At 39.5% G+C, this 21,330-nt stretch overlaps 1 protein-coding gene and 1 long non-coding RNA gene across 7 annotated transcripts in view; one reads left to right on the top strand and one right to left on the bottom strand.

Annotated features, from left to right (window-relative positions):
* Nucleotides 1-12,235, bottom strand: part of LOC131696525 (protocadherin-1-like) — a 115,382-nt gene extending 103,147 nt beyond the window's left edge. For 3 of the 4 annotated variants that reach the window (XM_058996829.1, XM_058996827.1, XM_058996828.1), the window contains exons 1-3: nt 11,438-12,234; nt 3,488-4,320; nt 764-2,953 (exon numbers count right to left, since the gene is read on the bottom strand). In XM_058996829.1, coding sequence (XP_058852812.1) covers nt 764-2,953; nt 3,488-4,291 — 2,994 coding nt within the window. In that variant the 5' untranslated portion in view covers nt 4,292-4,320; nt 11,438-12,234. Of the gene's footprint in view, nt 1-763; nt 2,954-3,487; nt 4,321-11,437 lie in introns of all 4 variants that reach the window. The other variant, XM_058996825.1, reaches the window with a different exon arrangement.
* The window catches only part of LOC117431215 (uncharacterized), a 27,679-nt gene continuing 18,221 nt past the window's right edge, over nt 11,873-21,330 (top strand). For all 3 annotated transcript variants that reach the window (XR_009308225.1, XR_009308226.1, XR_004548651.3), the window contains exon 1: nt 11,873-11,964. This is a non-coding gene — a long non-coding RNA (uncharacterized LOC117431215). The remainder of the gene's footprint in view (nt 11,965-21,330) is intronic.

The following is a 21,330-nucleotide window of genomic DNA, read 5'->3' as shown; positions in this document are numbered from 1 at the left end:
TTTAATTCCACTGTAATGTGCCACTCACATCTGCATGCATAGGTGCAAATGTATTACCTTTTTGGACCCCATTATGACCACCAGTGTCTCACTCAGAATACAATGTAATTTAAATATTTTTTTTTTTCTTTGAACAGTTAAATTGACATAAGTCACTTTATAAAATAAATTAAAATAACAGTGTCAATCTGGTTATTAATAAAATTACAATCAAGACAGTACAATACCAGGTTAAGCCAATAAAATAGCCTAATTTTAAACAGGTGCTCAGTTGAAGTGCAAAAGCTAAAAGTGTTCAGATGTGAATTTTGAATTTAAGTTGCACACAATTGTCATGGCTAAACTTTGCCACCCCAACCCTCAGTGTATAGCACATTTCATTATGGAGGATGAATAGTTTATCTACCCTTCTAACATTACTGAATAAACCTAGTGTAAAAAGGAATAGACGCTATTCCACACAAGCAACAGTAAGTACAATATCCTCCTTTGTTCCAAGTTCTTGATAGAAGTACTGATAAAAGTTCTTCTTTCAACAATATATTTTGCTAACAAAGGCAATAAAGCCAGTGGATCTAAACCTCGGAATTTGCATAGTATTTTAGAAATGAAATGAGGAGGGTGGGACAATGGGAGTAGGGTTGAAGATGAATGGCAAAACAAAAATGCAAAATGGTGGTCAACAAGTCCATCCCTTCCACACCTCATCAGTCCATATAATGTTTGCGTCCAACTCTGATTTGTTTACGAAGTAATCTCCTACCTGTTTGTTGCTATATTTTGGAGGGTTGGCCTTGTAGCTGTAATCCGAATACTGGTCAGAGCCTGTAGAGGTGTTGTCACCTGTCCCGACAAAGGTGTTGGTCGCTGGGAGGTCCTGCACAGCCTGGTGTTTCTTGGAGGCAGAGGGGGACTGGGGCTGAAGTTGGATGGAGGGCAAGGGAGAATTTGAGCGGTAGTGACGCCCTAAGTCAGGGCTGCCAGGTGGATAGTTGAGAGGCAGGTGGATTCTAGGGCTGTCGTTGACCCCATCATTAATCAGGTTGAACTTGAGGCCTTTTTGAAGGCTGGCTTCCTCGTCTTCCTCTAAGGGCTTTGCTGGTTTGGGGGCCTTACCCTTTTTGCCCTTCTTGCCTTTGTTACCCTTAGGTCCCTGTTTTGGGGCATACAGATCCTTGTTTTCCTTTTTTCCAGCTTGATAACCACTCTTGGCCTCCTTCTGCAAGTAGTAGCGGATCACCATCACAACTACAATGACCACAATGACCCCAGCAATCCCTGCAAGGCTACCATAGAGGATGTTGCTACGTTGGGTAGCCTGGCTGTAATCAGGGTCCCCAGCAATATCTGTATCTAAGGGTGTGTAGAGACTATGCCCTACCAGAGCCTCCACCATTGTGATATTGCTGATGGTCTCATTTACAAAAATGTGCACTAGAGCCGTAGTATGTCTTGGGGGCTTTCCTTTGTCGCTCACCTTGACCACCAGTCGATGAAGGCCAATGTGCTTCCGAAGTATTTCCTTGACTAAAGTGATCTCTCCATCAGAGGGGGAAATGCGGAAGAGCTCATGGGGATTTCCACCTATAATGCTAAAGACTAGCTCTGCATTGGGGCCAGTGTCAATGTCTTCAGCCTCCACCTTCTCCACCCGGGTATCAGGGCTGGTGAACGGTGCTAGATGGTTGTAGGAGGAATTAGAAGGCCGTGTGATGTACGGGGCATTGTCATTCTCATCAAGGACATTGATAGTCACCCCAACATAGGATGACCTAGGTGGATCCCCTCCGTCTATGGCCTTTAAGCGGAAGGTGTATGTGCTTTCTTTCTCACGGTCAAAAGAGATGCTGGAGAGAATGGTGCCCGAACCATTTTGGATGACAAATTTGCCATTATCTGGCTCTACTGAAAGGTGGACATGAGCATTCTCACCCTTATCAGAGTCAATGACTGTCACCATGCCAACTGGACTAAGAGGGGGCATATTCTCCAACACAGAGAAACTGTAGCCATTTAACATGAACTTTGGATCATTATCATTGCGGTCCAACACTCTCACTACAACTGTAGCCGTCCCTCGAAGACTAGGGACACCCTTGTCAGCTGCAGCCACTACAAACTCATAGCGCTCCCGATGCTCACGGTCAAGCTGATTTTTTGCTTTCACTTCCCCGGTGTCTTCGTTGATCTCAAAGAGGCCTTTGGTTGATGGGTCCAGGATTATGGAGTATGTCAGCTCTGCATTGGTGCCACTATCTGCGTCTGTAGCCACTACATCCAATACCCTGTCCCCAGGCTTGTTGTTTTCAAAAAAATCGACCTGAAAAAGGCTGGGCGAGAACACAGGGACATTATCATTTATGTCTGTCACTTGGACCTTCAAGGAGTTGGTGCTAGATAGAGCTGGGTTGCCTGAATCTACTGCCACAATTTCGATCCGGTATTGCTTTACCAGTTCGTAATCCAAAGGGGTGGTAGTCTGTAGAAAGTATTTCCTTTTCTTTTCACTTGCAGATTCACTAGCTGGCTTTAACTGGAAGGGGACATCACCAGCCACCACACAAGTGACCACCGCGTTCTCCCCTTCATCACGATCTGAGACTTGCACCAGGGCTACTGGGGTTCCAATGGGCATGTCCTCAGAGATGTTGGCTACTCCGTCTTGGTGAATCACCAGCCCAATCCCTCGGATCTCAATGGTGGGTGCATTATCATTCTGGTCCTTTACATGTATTATCACCAAGGTCTTGGAGCTCTTAGGGATAGGTCCTTTATCCCGGGCAATCACATAGAACCTGAGCGTAGTAATTTCTTCCCTGTCCACAAGTCCTTTCACAGAGATCACACCACTGGTGCGATCGAGCCGCAGCAATCTCTGCACCACATCAACGGCTTGGTGGAAGGAGTAATCTATCTCCCCATTGGGACCCATGTCTGAGTCATTGGCTTTTACCTGAAGAAAGGAAACAGAAGGTGAATGTATCATGGACATTAGGAAGATTATATAATAGTAACATCTGACCTTTTCTGGATACAAAAGTGCAACCACCAACTGATTTTACTCCTGGTATATTTGTATTAATTTAATTTCAACTCCTTGCATATCGCACTTTAGTGCCTGTACTTACAGGCACCATTTCAAAAACTGTCACCTGTTGCTGTCCCAGTTTAAGCAATTATTTAAATTTAAAACACCTAAAACATAAACTTCCTCTCCAAAAATACGGTTTAGCATCCCAGATTCCTTAACTCTAACCTTGTTGTCTTGGAAACTACCCAAAGAATATGATAAGTCAAACTAGGAATATACTTGTCAGCCAAAACTTAAAAAATATCTGAAGTAACAGTGAATGCATACATGCAAACATGAAAAAGGACTATATTAATACACAATACATCACTTTTATTCTGCATTCAATTAATATTTGGTGGTCTACATGCAATTTCATACGAATGAAGCACTATGATTCACAGATATATAATCTACCTGGAGCACAGAGTGTCCCACAGGGCTGTTCTCTAGCAGCTCTGCCTCGTACTGTGGCTTCTCGAATTTCGGTAGGTTGTCGTTGGCATCAGTGATGCTGATCCTGAGCAAGGCGCTGCTGTAGCGTGGTGGACTCCCACCATCTTCCACCTTGATGTTCAGGTCATATGAGTCCTTCTGCTCTCGATCCAGGTTGCCCATCACAATGAGCTGTGGCTGTTTCTCCTCTTGTTCTTCCGCCACCTGCAGCCCGAACAGCCCCTGTCCTTCAGTGCCAACCATCAGCTCATAATTAGCTATCCCATTGCGGCCAGAGTCCCTGTCAGTGGCCAATGGGATAGGAAAAAGGGCCCCTAGGAGGGTATTCTCTGGGATGGAGAGAGTAAGAATAGGGGAAGAGAACTGCGGGGTGTTGTCGTTGATGTCCAAGACCTCAATTTTGCCTTCCAGTAGTCGAGTGCCGTGGTTTTGCATGAGGTCTGTGATAGACACCTCGAATTCCAGTTTGCAAGGTTCCCCCTCAAAGAGGTTCTGACAGTCTTTCAGGGTCTCTCGGTCAATGGGTGTCTCTGTGGTGAAGATGTCCCCAGTTTTGCCATCCACGCGAAGATAGGGGCTACCCATTTCAAGCTTGTAGAGGTGGCCAGAGTCTGGCAGTCCTTGGTCAGCCGCTAGGCTCCCAATCAGTGTATTGGGTGGCTGCTCCTCCTGAACTTTGTAGATAATACTACTTCTCACAGTCCTAGAACAGCAGGAGACCAGCAAGATGGTCCACACAATTCGTGATCCAAGCAATGGATCCATCGGCACAGGCTCCTGGGCAAAACTTCAGTCTAGAAACAAAAAGGAAGAGGAACGAGAAATATTTAGTTTTACAAAAACTGTTTCTTAGTGCATAATCCACTCTTAACAGTACTACGTTCTAGATTTTTTTTTTACTATTTAACTATTGTTACATTTCCACTTGGGGCATGCAGAAACTTGTACACTTACATTAAGAAGGATTTCAAATCAGCAGGTATTCAATAAATCCATTCATTAATGTGTTGATTTTAAAACAAGAACAGCTGCCCTCCCTCACATTTACAATTGAGTACCAATCAATGGCAATTAAACTGAGGCCCAAATTTACAAAGGAGAAAAACCGACCGCAAAAAGCCACGTAATGTGTGTGTTCAGTATGGCCGCACTCGCCGTCAAAATAACAACCTATTTTATAAGACTAATTAGGTAAAGCAGGCAATTCCGCAATCAAACAACTTAAATACCCATCACCGCAATTAGCGGTGGAGAATTACACACCTCTCACAATAAATAGCGGGTTTGGGTCAACCCTGCGTGTGTAGGCTACACATTCCAAAAGAAAATGAATGGCACACAAAGACCTCAGCCTGGTACTAGCCATGGTGATGAGGATGCTCGGAAGCGAAAACTGAAATTTACCAATATGGAAGTGGAGATTTTGGTACAAGCAGTACTTAACACATTTTTTTTTCATAAATGATTGAGAACAGGTTTGCATTTCTCAACATTTATACTAATAGCAATTCCAGCAGCTGGTACACATTGTAAAGATTTTTTTAAATGTGTTTTGGGGTTATATTTTGGGCTGGAGTGTTTTGACTGCTTGAAATGTAAGCTACACTGCTGTTTAAAAGCAAGTTACAAGATTTTGTTTTTCAAGGACAAATACTGCAGGATGACTGCTCTACTAGAAACCTGATTGGCAGAGACAATTTGGGAGGTTTATAAGATCAGTAATACTGTACAGCATTGTTGCTGGCTTCTTCAAAAACACTAGAACTGTTTTCTGAATATTATGGTTTACTTTATTCATTAATTTACTTTGAAAATAAATATATAAAGCTTTGGAAATAAGCTAAATGCGGCATATATGTACAGTGGAGAATAAATAAACACTATTACAAAACCCAATTGCTTACACAAAACTCAGCAAATGTTTCCATGTGAAAAACAGATTTATGCATGAAATTCAGAGCTCCTGTCTTTATTTTACTGCTTACTAAAATGGTTACAACAAAACATTTGAACAACAAACTAATTCACCCAAACCCACTTTAAAATGACTCCATTTGACTCAAAACAGTGGGGGAAATCAATGTTAGTTTATGAAACAAACATAGGACTATAGGAGAAACAGTAATTGGAGTAGCAGGATGACACAGAGATTCTGCAGCTCTTTGTACTTTGCTCTAACCACCCGGCCATGTCACTAAGAAACAGCTCCAATGGTTAATGAATTCACTCAAAAGTTACAGTAGACGGAGACAGAAGACAAGCAGCATACTGGCTAACTGTTTTGGTGGTTGTTGTGTTTTTTATGGATTCTCAAATGTGATGGACATTATGTGATACAGGGTAGGATAGGGAAATTCAGCACGGAGAATCCGCAATGAATGAATGATTTATTTATTGATTGCAACTGCAGATGATTTAATGAACTGTGATGGGCGCTCAGGGCCCGATGACTGTGATGGGCGCTCAGGGCCTGAGTGAATGATAAATTTGGCTGGAGGCCTCGTCCTCGGGTGCTCAATGGCTACCTGCGCGAAACCGGCTGGAATGACATGAACAGTTACGTGCATCCCAGTGCCGCAGATAGGAAGTGGCTATGGGCATCCTCCCGCCACAAAGACGAGGCCGCCAAACCATGAATGGAAAATAATAAGAAACGATTAACACACCCATCAGTGGTGCACTGCCACCTACCCCACAAAATACTGAAAAATTAATGAAAATGAGCAGCTGATACATGGCCAGTCCCCCACAGCATTACTGCGCTGGATGAAAGAGCCCAGCCTCTCCAGCCTGACCAAGCACCCCACAGAACTAAATACAAACCGCTCAGCACTCAGGTAAGGAAAAAACCCTACTCACAAATTTTTAATTTCTGATGTAGGGGGAAACCTCAGGAAATCCGTGGCTGAGGGTAGCCCTTCCTCCAGGCTCTAAGCGGTCGACTCCCGTTTCGGCTTCCCAGCGCGTGACTGAGAGGCCGAAAACAAAACTAGCGACATGGGAGAACAAGACACAGAGCCTTAATGCCCTTGCTGATGATGTTATTATTATTATTGTTTATTTAGCAGACGCCTTTATCCAAGGCGACTTACAGAGACTAGGGTATGTGAACTATGCATCTGCTGCAGAGTCACTTACAACTACGTCTCACCCGAAAGACGGAGCACAAGGAGGTTAAGTGACTTGCTCATGGTCACACAATGAGTCAGTGGCTGAGGTGGGATTTGAACCGGGGACCTCCTGGTTACAAGCCCTTTTCTTTAACCACTGGACCACACAGCCTCCTGTGTTGGTTAGGGGTGGTTTGTCCTTGCAGAAAAGTAACCAAGTTTACAAGGATGCTCTCTAACCCCAAAGACAGCAACATCTTGTAAGCCATGATGTTTGATTAATGGCGGCCGACTGAAATTTAATGAAAACTTAAGTGGCAATCATCAAACAAGCTTACACTTTCCATATGAACCACCACTGTTGGCCCAGATCATCATCTACCACTATCAGGGGGAAACAATGCTATTCTTTGCAAAGGAGATAAATTACATTTTAAGCTCTTACAACAGTCTCTTAATGCCCCAGCTGTCTGTTTTAATAAAGTCACATGAAATCTCACAGTGCCGTAATGGGGGTAAATTATGTAGCTGGGAAGGCTTAATGTTTTTTTACAATTCAACACCTTTCATGTCAGCATTGTATTAGATACATACACACACACACTACTTTACATAAGGATTTGCAATCAGCACAGGGGATCGCACGTTGAGCTCCTTGCCTCACTGGGTCACCAGTTGACAGAAGAGCAGATAATGTCTTCAGAAGTTACATTTGGAAGTAAAGCTGTTTTGAAAGCCCTAGCTGCTATACTTTGTCTCAAGAACAATGTCATATTCTTTTTTTTTTTTGGTTACTCTGGTAAACATTTGTTTGTCATCTTTGTGATTAACAACTCTTTTTCCAAGCCTTACTGCTGAGCAGTCCAGCAGCTTGGCAGATGATGGTCTGTGTATCACAAACATCACAATCCACTGCATATATCAGTGAACATTTTGCACAAATTTGAGTCAGAGTTTATAATTCCCCAGGAAAGTGGATTATGTGAGATTCCACCATTCAACAGGTTAACCCTACTGGTCATGGGAGTACATTCATATTAGCATGCTTCCTTCCATTTTACATGTGGTTCTAAGTTCTAGATATATTGACTGCTGAATACTATGTGCCCAAAGTCAGATTCCTTCATTTCAGTAAGTCATGGGAGGCTGGGACCTTTGAACTCTGCTGGCTTCACCTGTTCTACAGTTTGGCAGAGCAGGCAGTAAGCAACTCACATTGCTCAATTAATTTACAACACAGCTAGTGTGGGGGAGAGGGTTTATATTGAGGCAACAAAACTCAATCATTCAGAACAACTACAATACAAACATTGACAAAGCAGAAGGGCAAGGTGAAAGGCAAAGCAAGGTGTAGAGAGCTTATCATGGAGGGTGGAGTCTGTTTGCAAGGCAGCTGCTGATAAATGTAGGGTTTTGTATTTTCCACTCTCACTGTGGTCTGTTCTTGACACAGTTCTACATTCGTCAAGCAATTATTTGGTCAGCCTAAAATAAAATATGAAAGTTCTATTTTGTAAAAGGTTGTGGATAGGATAAAAGCAATAAAAATGACAGACAATCTGCGTTTTCAGAAATTACTAAATGAACTGCTGTTATAGTTTATATGTCTATTTCTTTGTTCAATTTGTTCCTATTCTGATTTAGAGGTTTAGTGCCTTCATTAGTCATGCTTGTCGTTTTAGGTTTACAACTGATTTCAGCTATGGCCATTTAGTTTACTCTTAAAGCTGAGTAGTAGCAAATGATTGTGGGACTGTAAAGTAAACAGGGTAACTGCAACTGTTTACAGGGAGTAACTAAGAACTGACATCATTAATGGCTAAATGCATGAAGTAAACCAATGCGAACTACACTGATCTTGAAGTCCCGTGATTATTGTGCTTCAGAAAGAAAATTACCTGTGAATCCCTGTATATTTATATAACAGGAGTGGCCACGTTAACCAGTAATGCAAATGTATTTGATGTATCAACAACATTGCTGAATCAATCAACAGCAGTACAGATAAAAACATCATAAGAAATACAACATTAAATGTAACAATGTACATATCATATAGAAAAATCTTAAGGATTTATCATGTTAGGGGGTTCTTACACAATTAGCATGGTTACATTTACTAATGCTAAAAACCTTTTGAGAATATTCAAAAGAGTCTAACATGGTTATAACATCATGTAATATCAGTCTAATCCCGAGCATACTTTCTCCTATACAAAGTATTGTAAACACACACACACATCATATTTTTATATATATATATATATATATAGCCCTGAAGATCTGCACTCCTAGAAAATCCATTACAAGGTATAAAGATTGTCTGACATAGGATTGGATTCTGTTTTTATCTAAAACGACATTTTGGAGATGGATTACTAACAGAGAAAGAAAGTCGCCAAGAGTTTCTTATTCTTTAACTAGGGTTTGTCTTCAACAAAAGAGTCTAGATTATGCAACATTTTCCACCACAATTTATTAAAACAAACATATCAAATAAATAGCAGTCCATTTAACTGAATTGGCAATGTACCGGGTGTTGGGGGTGCACCATCGGTCAATTCAGGTAGCAGGGCGCTCTCGTGTCCAGGGAGACTCTCTTTGAGGCTAAGGGCATTCCACTAAGCCAGAGACGCAGAGGAAACACTGTTTCTGTACAGACGCGAGTGCTGTTCTTCCCTGTCTGACAAGCTAAATGTAATCCTATTAAAACAACCGTAGACTCTTTGCTCCTCCTTTACAGGGTTCTTACAAATACGTCTCCAGCCCCCATGTAAACGCATAGACATGTAAAAAATAAACATAATACACATCATAGAGAAACACCATTTCTAGTTTAGAAGAGGTATGAGTCTGTTAAATAAACAATGATGAGGAGCGACTGTCGAGGGGTTAATTGACTTTTGGAGTGCTCACCGATATAAAAACAAAATACTTGGACTGAGCAATAGCTTTCCCTTGTATTACACGTTTACAAAAAAACACGTGTAATAAATAGCATGTGTCAGTATTTCCGCGCTACAAATAATGAAGTATAATCATGAAGCAGTTGGTTTTACCAACGTATAAAACGCCCAGTGTTCTCTACATTTCGCATTGTGCTGAAGCTTTAATGAGCTCAAAAGTGGTATTTCCAGTTGTGTGGTTTTATCAGTACCAAGTGGAATTATTCATCCCTGTCCTTCCTTTACACTAGAATACAACCACAAAACAGGTTTAGCAAACAATGTTTTATAATAACAATTATACAAATAATAATGTATTGTGTACAGCTGTACGATATGACAAGGAGAAGCACGGTTGCCCTTTGAGTCCCCCCTTATAATGATGGTGCTATTAAAGAATTACGATTGTGCGTCTTTTTAAAAAGAAAATTGAGTAATTGAATTTAATGGTGAAAAAAGAGCAACACAGTTTTGTGAGAAAATTGTTCGACACGATTTAAACAAACAATTGCAACTGCAGCGCATACGGCAGGCTACAGCGTTTTACAGTACAGAGAGAAAGTCTTGATGGAATAGTACGTTTACAACACATAGCCTGCTAGGTTCACCTGTGAATGTACTCACAAAATAAGTGACAGGTGTTCGTTGATTAGGTGTCACTCGACTAACCGACTCGCTCTAAAATTCGAAGACGAAGCTACAAGCAAGTACAACAGGTTGTGTCAGTTTCTTATGAATTGTCCTTTTGGACTACTCAAGAAAACAAAGGCATTCTTGATCGCGTGCGGTGCTTTCAAATCAGTCTTCGACATTCTGTGATTAAAAGTAACCGTCATTTCATACGTCTTTATTGGTGATATAGAGCAAACCGTTTGATAGGTTTTAAATTGCAAGTTTAAGTATAACTGTCAAAAAGATACACCTCGCTCCTTCACCGTCGTGAATACGCTGTCTAGTTTTGAATGCAGCTGGTAGAAATCAAATTAAAACTAAATAAATACAAATAAATAAATAAAAAATGGGTGTGTGGGTGGTCAATAGACAGTGGCATTAAAACAATAATCTGCCCTATTGTATTTGGATTAAGCATAATACAAAATATAAGGGGATCCCCGGTTTGTTTTCAATTGACTGTGATAAACAGCGAGCTATGAATGAAGTCGATAAACACAAACAGAAGATGCTTTTGATATACAGTTTCCAGTTCCCATTGCGACTCCTATATTAGCAATACGTTGCGTGTTTTTAAATTTCAATCCATTCGCTGTATTACGGATTTTCGTCAAAACATTAATTAAAATAAATAGTTGTTTTGGTTTTTTTTTTTTTTTTTTTTTTTTTAAAGCTGTCGACGTGGATTTCCCCCCCTCCTTTGTAATCTTTCAATACTATATCATGGTTAATTCGCAAAACATGTGAGTGTTGAATGAATCACCCTGTCTAATTCAATGGCAAAACTGAAGCTTTTAAAATACATGTTAAGTCGCCGGCTGCGGTTTTTTTTCTTCATACTAGCGGCAAGACTATATCCACACCTCTGTCTATTGCAGATGAAGTACCGCGATGGTTATTATTGTTACATTTTAGATACATAACTCATCTACTTTGAACAGATTAAATGTACTTTGAAATTGATTAAAAAAAAAAAAAAGATTTGAGTATAACTTGAAACACACAGGATACAAATAATGTAAACCACTTGCATCCTAAATACAGGCAACTTGTGTTTTTTTTTTTATTCAACCAGAAATAGTGTAATTTGTTTAACGCGTAAAATAATTGGATTCCTTATAATACAACTTAGAATAGAATAAAATACGAGAGTTTAAAATGTTGAATACATTCGCCGTTCTTACCTTTGCGGGTGACAGTTTCTCCTCTAAGCCGGCTGTGCGCGCTTCTCCCCGGCTAGGAGCTGAGTTCCCTCACCGCTCCTAAATCAGCTACACCAGCCCAAAACTCCCACTTAAAATAAAATACAATTCTTTGAAGAAGAAATCCACGGAATGCTCTTAACCACTGAGCAATGTTATCCCTTTAAAAAAATATCCAGATCCTGCTAAAACAAGGTCCAATTGGGTTTGTACCCTTCTTTTTCTGAAAAGTCTGAGTACTGGATCTAAGTCTTGTGCGTCTAAAAAAATCTTGATGCAGCACCGCACACGTGATTTTTGTTTATTTTCACAATCCTTTTTCCTCAAAGGGAACTCAAACTGTTTGCAACTCCGAACCGGTCTAACTGCATTCCTCTGCGTATACTAACAACGTTGTATACCACTGCCATCAAACTGATAGCGTCATCAATGAATCCACTCTTCAACGCTTCCACTGGGTATGAACCACAGACAAGCCTGGACAATATCTGTTCACCTGCTTCCAAATAGTAAGTAAATAACCTGTTTCTATGAGTGTATCCCTTCTTTAATTGTATGATACCACAGTAGATTCACATGCACAGCAGCACACCTTGCCCGGGTATGCTATGCATATGTGTGTGTGTGTGTGGAGCAATTTCCAATTGCGCTCTCTCTCTCTCGCTCGCTCGCTCGCTCTCTCACGCTAGAAGAGAAACAGTTAGGAGGTGGGGCTATGCAAAACCCTCATCAGCCTTCAGATTCTCACTGTTTCCCAATCACCTGCAACTGTGCAGAATTTGCGTGTATTTTTTTTCTTCTTTTTAAAAAAAAAAATCTCCCTCGATTTATTTGTTGGAAAAGCATAATTTTAAGGTTAGTTCAGCTGTTTTCTGTCAAGTCATACATTATGTCTGTTAAGTGTACATGAATTTTCTTGCACAAAAAAATAGCAATGTTTTTCATTTGTGTCTTGTACGTCTTAGCTTTCGTTTTTGCCTGTTATTCAAGCGTCCGTTTCATCCTGATTGATTCTCAGCACATTTTCATTTGCATTCTGTGAAGCTGCTGTCGGATGTGAGCATTTTGATGCACCACGAGAAGCAAGCTTGCTTTAAAAAAACATTTCTCAGTTTATTTACGATTGTCACCGTTATTTGGGAGAGAATGCGTGCATTAACACAGGCCATTTGCCACTCATATTACAGTCCTTGTTAATCAACGTTATGTGATGGGTCATTGTATTGTTTACATTGTAAGGGTCGCGTCAAGCTGTCTCCACAAAGGAGGGGGTAGTGATCGGTTCTTTCCAATTGCTTGACAGCTCGTTTTTGCATCTCAAAGGTTGTTTGCATGTTTATAGCCTAAGCTAAGACTTCGATAAAGAACCCCCCGAGGAAATGGGCAAGTTAGCAAACATAAGGTTTCAATGGAAAAGACTACCGAGAACCTCAAAAGTAATTGGAACAAGTCATGCTATTTCCTTCAGGTTGGCGGTGTGCAGTGTTTTTATCACCGGATACACATCAAGCAAGGTACAAAATGCAGTTTAGCAATAAAAACCTCCACACCTCCCATGTGAAGATAATACCATGACAAAACACGTCATTATAAAACAGAAATAATCGATTTACTGCTTTGTAATGTAGGCCTATAATCTGTCCTCAATTTCAGAAGAGAGGCGGACAGGTTAAAAAAAAAAAATCTATGCCCATCGCTTGATTCTTATCAAAACATCTTTTAGAAATGTACTAGAAACGGTCTCTGATGTGAAGACCTGGTTTTCAAAGATCTTTACAACTTTAAGAAATCCATGTATAACTGCTGATTACATTATTTACAGTAGCGATTTCCTCTGGTCGTGTGACTGATTTCAATCGCTCACTTTCATCAACCTGTTGCAGTTTTGGCGATCAAATTGTGAAAGCAACGTTATAAACATACATCTATGTGGATGTGCTGGAATAAAAACGAAAGCGCAGTTTTTAACTTTAATTCATCGTGATGCCAACCCTAAAGCTAATACAGTAATAGTCCTAAGTAGAACCGGTACTTGCATTTCGCTTGCACCGGGTTAGTTTATCAGACTGGAATCTGGAGAATATTTGGGGTGGAGCGCTGGTCTGTTTACTTTAAATGTTACCAAACATCCAAGCTTTATTGTGCATCATCCTACTACTTTTCAATAATGTTTGTGAATGTTAACCCTTTACTGCATGCAGATTGTATTGCACTGACAAGCACAAACGTCTTGGAAATTCTAGAATCGAACAGAAGATGTGTGTTATAATGAAATTTAGTACTGAATGGTATTCAAACATGTTCTGCCTGGGCACAGAGGTTTGTATGGTAGATTGATGTTTAAATCTGTCAAAGCCACTGGTAACCAGGCCACTTATGTGTTGTTGCATCAAGACGTTTACTAACCAACAGGCTTAAACCAATATATTCGTTCACCACTGAGGTGTCACTTTTAACTTGTATATGTTTAACGTTGTGTTTGTTCTCTTAGATTATCAGTGAAATAGTATTATTCTGCACCATACTTTTGTTAAATACAAACAAAACCCACCAAAAGTAATCCTATGATATTTGTACATAATCAAATAAAGTAGAAAATAGTTGGTCTTTTGACAGTATTACATAATATGGCCATTAAAATACTGAGCCTTTTAAAAATAATGTCACTAATAGCAAACCATGATGGAAAAATCCAGGACAGCTATAGGGATAGGTGATCAACCAGAGATGAAGAGGTTGCACTAGCTCCATGATCCCTTTGTTATGTGTGTGTGTGTGTGTGTGTGTGTGTGTGTGTGTGTGTGTATAGGCGGCCTGACCAGCTGTTAAAATGAAAGTAACACCCTCTGCAGATTTCAGAAAGCCAGAGAAGGTTCTGTGCTGTACATTGTTCACTAGGCGCCACCTACCGGCTTTTTGTGGTATACTGGTATACAGTAGTTACGTATTACAAAAGTATTCTCCTTTTACAAAGACAATTGTAATCAGTGGTTATGATTAGAAGTCCCAGTATAAAAAAAAAATCACAGGAATAAAGTAACAAACTGATTGTAAACTGCATTGCTATTTAAACTGAAGTTATGTGCCATGGATCCTAACAGTGTAGTGTTATTTAAACTTTATTATTATTATTATTTATTTCTTAGCAGACGCCCTTATCCAGGGTGACTTACAATTGCTACAAGATATCACATTATTTTTACATACAATTACATTATTTTTTACACATTATTTTTTACATACAATTATCCATTTATACAGTTAGGTATTTACTGGAGCAATCTAGGTAAAGTACCTTGCTCAAGGGCACAGCAGCAGCGTCCCCGATCTGGGATTGAACCCACGACCCTCCGGTCAAGAGTCCAGAGCCCTAACCACTACTTGTGATTTTTTATTATTATTATTTTTTTAAGAAATTGATGGTCTGTTTCCAGTTTGTTTTAAAAAAAAAGTATAATTAATGGTTTGCAAAAAAAAAAAAAAGTATAATTAATGGTAAATGTACCTCTGTTTGACAATAGGAAAACACATCCCATCGGAATTGATTGCACCTGTACCAAAATCTCACAGCATACCACTTTCAATGGGACAGCATACCACTTTCTAACATTACACGGGTCAAGTTTTGGTATGCGTACCACATTGTGATGATGTACCACTTTATAACACTACACCGGTACAATGCAGGAAGCCTAACCTATTTGACTTTAATGAAGTGCTTAACAACTTCAAATCAGCGAACCATCACGGTTACCTAAGGTGATTGACAATATATGCCTCTTATTACTGGGCATGCTCTGTAAGCAAAGAGCTACCTTTTAATTCTTAGTAATCAGAATGGGGGTTTCTGTGCCGATCAAGTGAGATAATTGCACTAAAGTAGCTGCAGAAATAACCCAGTCCTTTTATAGACAATTTTATGCCAAAGATACAATGCCCTATTGTCAAGATGAAGCCATCCCAATTCATTGTGCATTGCAAGATCACTTTGGAGAGCAAAATGTGTCAAGTCTAGACGAATACTTCCAAACTTGGATTAAATCAAAATGATGGAGGTGCCATAGCCATTAAAAAGTATAGCTTTAGTGACGCCATACACTTTGATTTACTGTAATTCAGGCTACAGCCTATTTCATTGATCTAAACAGTCAGAAATCATTAAAATAGGACCCAACCTGACACAAAATTTCAAGGACATAAATAAACTAAAGAGACTCAGATGCACAGTTTGATTTTCAGAACCCATTAGTAATTTAAACAGTGGCTGTATTATGTCCACCACTGTTTTGATAAATTGAAAATATGCCCCCCAAACGTAAAGGTTTGCTGTCAAAGGAGTTTGATACCCAGGATTGTGAACATCAACTTGCTTATCAAAGTGCAAACCAGGATCCAACCAGATCCCCAGATACTTCTGATATCAATTTGTACAGGAGATGCATTATTCAGTAAGTTAATGATAAAAGGAATCCTCAGGTGGTTCATTCTGAGGATACAGTAGGCTGCAGATGAAAATGGAGATTTTTTTGTTTACGGAACCATTTAGCTGGAACTTAAATACTATAGAATGTTTGGCAGTTTTTTGTACAGTATTAGTATGTGTAGATCTTTCCATTAAACTTGTCATTCTGTTTTCATCAGTTGTCTGAATCTTTATAGTATATACAGGTAGTGGACAAAAAATGGAAACACCTGGGTAAATGAGGAACACCAAGTATATTGAAAGCAAGGGCTTCCACACAGGTGTCATGCATTAATTAAGCAAATAACATCCCAGCATGCGTAGGGTTATGTATAAAAATGCTGGACAGGCCTGGTTGCCTATAATTATGGCTAGCATGGCTGCAAGAGGAGACCTCAGTGACTTTGAAAGAAGGGTGATTGTTGAGGCGCATTTGGCAGGAGCTTCAGTGACCAAGACAGCTCAACTTGCTGATGTTTTTCACCAGCAACGGTGTCTAAGGTGATGTCGGCATGGAACTCAGAGGGAAAGACATCATCAGCAAAGGGCAACAGTGGGCGGAAGCGCATACTCGGATCCAGGATCGTGATATCTGTGCATTAATTCAAGGCAAAACAGGCGAGCAACTGCAGATCAATTGACTGCAAATTTCAACCTGGGGCGCGAGCAGTCAGTTTCATCAAAAACGGTCTGCCGAGAACACTACAGAATGGGATCCCATAGTGGCCCAATGCCCTATTAAGTGACTTTACATTGGTGTTTCCATTTTTTTGACTACTGCCTGTACATCAAATGAGGACACTCCATGAATGTGCATAGTGTATCGTAGTTATTGCACTAATGAAGATGGCCTACAAGCCTCTGATGGAGGCGAGTCGGTTGTTTATGGCCATCTTGAGTGAAATATACATAACACTTTATGAATGTTCATTGACTGCACTAAAGCAACAGCATATTAGCAACATAATGTAATTTAGAACAGTGCAATTCACCCTGTAATTGAATTTGAATGAATGTAAGATATATTCCAAAATTCATATGGTAAAAAAAAAAAAAACTATAACTCCAAGCATTTTCTGTGTAAATATCTATTTTCAGGTCAGTAGGAATGTTATCTGATCACAAAGAGCAACATAATGTATCTGTATCAATGACAAGGCAGCTGATGGTTAAGTATCTAAAACCAGGAAACACAGAAACAAGAGAATTTAATAAAGCACTTTTGCACATTTAGTTTGTTTGTTGACATAAAATATACCTACAGGTCACAGTCTTGATGCTTTTAGGAGAGAGATTCAGCTTGCCCTGATATAGACAGACAAAATCTTTAACCGCAGACGTCTGTCTTAATACACAGCACTTTAAACAGTCCACTTTTGCTGCATTTATCTCAGTGCCAGTAGCATCTGGTGAATTCTGAGACGTGGGGCATTAATATAAAAAACAAAAATATATATATTAAGAAGGACGGGTTTCGGTAGAGTACTGTTTTTCAAAGCTACGTGCATACAGTAACTACAGATTGGGGAAAACAGTCACGAAAAATAAAGATTTGAAGTAACACAATAACATTTCTCTCTTTCACACGCACATTATATATCACAATTAACATTATACAATCAGGAATTTTAATAGAGCACAGTATGTAACTGATAAGTCTGTACGAGCATCATCTTATATCTTAAATCAAACTGTGCTCGCCTAGTGACGGCTGTTTTACCCGCAAAACAGTACCCTGTTTTAAATTGTTCAATTGACCCAATTAAACCTCCATCTACACTCCGACGTAGGTTATTATCTCATTTTATCTGTTAAACCTGGAGTGGAAGGGTCCTCCAGGAACGTGATTGGACACCCCTGATTTAAAGTTATATTCATCCATAACTATTAAATACTCAATAGTGTTACATTTGGAAATGCTAAACAAAGCTTAATAATACTCCCATCTTGAGCTGTTTGGACTGTGATCTTGCTCTCAAGTCACTCAGCAGTGGCTCTTAATTGCTACAGTATGGTGGACGCTGATTAAAAAGCTTCTTCATAGGAAGAAGCGACGACTAAAACAGCAGCTTAGTTTCCAGTCTTCGGAATACAGCACCTCTTGACTCCATTAATTTCTGTGTATAACTCTTTGGCTTTCTGGTAAGTTTTTAAAGGTCAGGATTTTTTTTTTTTCCCGCTTCAAAACCATCTGCAGTTTATTTACTTTATTACACAACCCTGGTCCCCTCCGAGTGCTTCCTCTACTCCCTGGGTGCAACAGGTCAGAGTTCTGCACTATAACAGCATTTATTTTTGTACCTGAAGTTGATATGCCTGTGGGCTTTCATAGACCCTGTAGACTGCAGGACAAGCAGAGAGATGGTAGGTTGTTGTTTTATATATGTACTTGGCCTTTGGAGATTTGGGTTAGGTAATAAAACCAGAATATAATGGCATGTATTTGCTCTAACGTTTGGGGGCAATTGTCCATAGTTTTTACTCCAAAATGCAATTTGCACTATGATTCTGAAATGAGAAAACACCAGTTCATGCTCTAACAAGACTCCACTTGTGAAAATCTATTTCTAAGTTTATTTCTATTTTGTATCTGAGCAAAAGGCCTTGGTTTCCTAATTTCCATCTACCTTTAAGTGATGGGGTAAACAGCATTCCTCAGCCAGGACCAGATGTCCCATACTTAGCCCAGTTTCAGAATTGCAGGGGTCAGTAAACATCATAGGTATATCTGAAGTTCTAAGCTTTAGACATCTTTAATTTATATTACCTTTTGAAAATGCTTTCATTAAAATAATTACTGACTATAGAAGAGAAGCTCATAATTTCAAACCAAAAGGTTAATGAGTTTTATTCATGCTTCATGCCTATGTTATTTATTAATCTAGTTAGTTTACAATACACACAGTGCCTTTCATTCAAATATAGATTTCTACATAGGTTTTAATAACACTTTACATAATTAAAAACATGCTCACTTTAACACTGATTACTTCGAATAAGTAATCACTTCTAGTGACACAAAGTCTCCATTACACCATATCAGATACGCGTCTATAAATGATGGTTTTTACAATCTTATATTTATATTGCACACTGTGGATCTCAGTTAATACGAGCGAAATCCTGAGCTCTAATTAAAAGAAATGAATGTCAACCACTTGTCAGTTTCTGGTTTGACCCCTTCCATAACCAAGATTCACTATTGTTACTCTTCAAAAAGCTTTACCAAGTAGCTACAGTAGTTGCATGAAGAATTGATACCACTACAACAAGCAAAAGTTGAATATTTTTCCGAATAAGATAATAACATAATTTATCATGAGTATCCACATTTTTTTTTTTTTTTTTTTTTTTTTTTTTAGTCGTCGCCAATTTTTTAGTTTTTTTTTTTACCTCGGTTTTCTCCCCAATTTGAAATGCCTCTGACGACTCAGGAAACGGAGGCTGCAACACGTGTCCTCCAAAACGTGCTCTTGTCAATCCGTCATTTCACACTGCGGATCCACAGCGAGGCCACCAGACCTATAGTGCCGGAGGACAAAACAGATCTGATGGCTCCACTGCAGAACCGCAGGCGCCCTATCGACCACAGGGGTCACTGGTGCGCTGTGAACCGTGGATTCCCCTGACGACCCAAGTGCTCCCTACCCGGGTGGCGCTCTGCCAATTGTGCGCCGCCCCCTAGGAACCCCCAGTCACGGTCGGCAGTGACATAGCCTGGATTCAAACCTGCGATCTCCAGGCTATAGGGCGCATCCTGCACTCCAAGCAGAGCGCCTTTACTGGATGCACCACTCAGGAGCCTGAGTATCAACATTTAAACTCCTACTACAATTTAAAACGTGTTAGGATCTATGGTATAACATATTGCAACTTTCAACTTAAATAAAAAAATAGAATATTGGTAACTTTTATAAACACATATTGTTACTGTACAGTTCGGCTTTGTTATTTTATATTCCTTTCACTTTTAATATTTTTACAGATAGAATGGTGTCCGTCTGTATTGCTGATACGCATTGTTGACGATATCAAGTAGTAACAAACAGGCGACTCTGCCCGCTGCCAATGCACAGACCTCCCTGTTTGTTTTGTGAATGTAGAACCAGGATGCCTCTGTTATTTGAATCAGCAGATGTGTCCTAATATGTCTTTTAAAAGGTAAAAAAATACACACATAAAAGATAACTTGCAATGCTGTTACCATGAGTGATAGGGCAACATTTTTAAAGCAATTGCACATTAAACTTGAAATGAACATTATGCTTTTCCATCAAAATGGGAATTCATCTTTTGGGGGGGGAGGGGGGCGGGGGGATCTGAGTTTCATGTAATAACATTGTCAGAGGCTGCCAAGACACCATCACCTGTAGAAATGGGACCATTTGGCTGGTTCAAGTTATGATTCATTCCATGCATCTCTGCATTTGCTGTTTTGATCATGTTCCTAATGAGGAAATTGAAAGAAATTGATTGTGGCCTTGTGAGGCGCACTCTTATTGAATATAAAACACCATGCCAGCAGTTTGTTGTTTTGTTTACTCTCAAGATATTGAAGATAGACAAGTAGGTAGGTAGGCAGGCAGCTGAAAGATTTCACAGAACATGCTGTAAGAATCAATCACAGCATGAAACACAGTCCATGACTGTATACGCTTATATCTGTGCAGACACATTATTTGCTGATTAGTGATCAGTTCATGTACCTATGTGCCTTTAATTAAAGTTGAATAAAGTGTTATGAACCTACTTATGAATAAACCTGACACCTTAGCTGAAAATGAGCTCCAAGTCATATGGCTCATGAATAACTGTGTTTTGTCTACAATAAGCTTTGATTTTTAGAAAGTACATTACTAGTTGATAATCATTCTTTAATAGAACAGTTTTGCTTTGGGGCATATGTATAATTTAGGAATGCCAGGAAATTCATAATAGAAAATAAAACCTAACACCACATACCTATGCAATTGAGCGAGCCAATAAGATACAAAGATCAGCACCCACTGTGGTCAGCAATCCTAAAACCTATTTGAAATATATTTATATGTTAGTCTTAAATATATTTAAAAAATATTTAAACCAAGTCACTGGAAAGAGGAGTTTTCTTAAGTGTTAAGGTCACCCACTCGGAGCAGATGGGCATGTTAACATGAAGAGCCGCTCGCTGTTCTGTGTGTGTGTTTGTGTGTGTGTGTGTGTGTGTGTGTGTGTGTGTTTGGCATATGCAGGTGCGTGGTGCAAGTGTGTGTCTCTAAATTATTTAAGTATAACTCACATCTTTATCAGTAATACCTGAAATACACTTTAGATTAAAGATCAAATTACAAAATAAAGCACTGTTAGTAGTATTATTTTTAAGACACCCACCCCATAAAAACACCACTTAATTAGAAAGAAACATGTTTTCCTA

The sequence above is a fragment of the Acipenser ruthenus genome, chromosome 23 (genome assembly GCF_902713425.1).
Source record: "Acipenser ruthenus chromosome 23, fAciRut3.2 maternal haplotype, whole genome shotgun sequence".
Taxonomy (NCBI): Eukaryota; Metazoa; Chordata; class Actinopteri; order Acipenseriformes; family Acipenseridae; genus Acipenser; species Acipenser ruthenus.
Note: the sequence above shows the minus strand (reverse complement) of the source record. Positions and strands in the feature narration are given on the sequence as shown.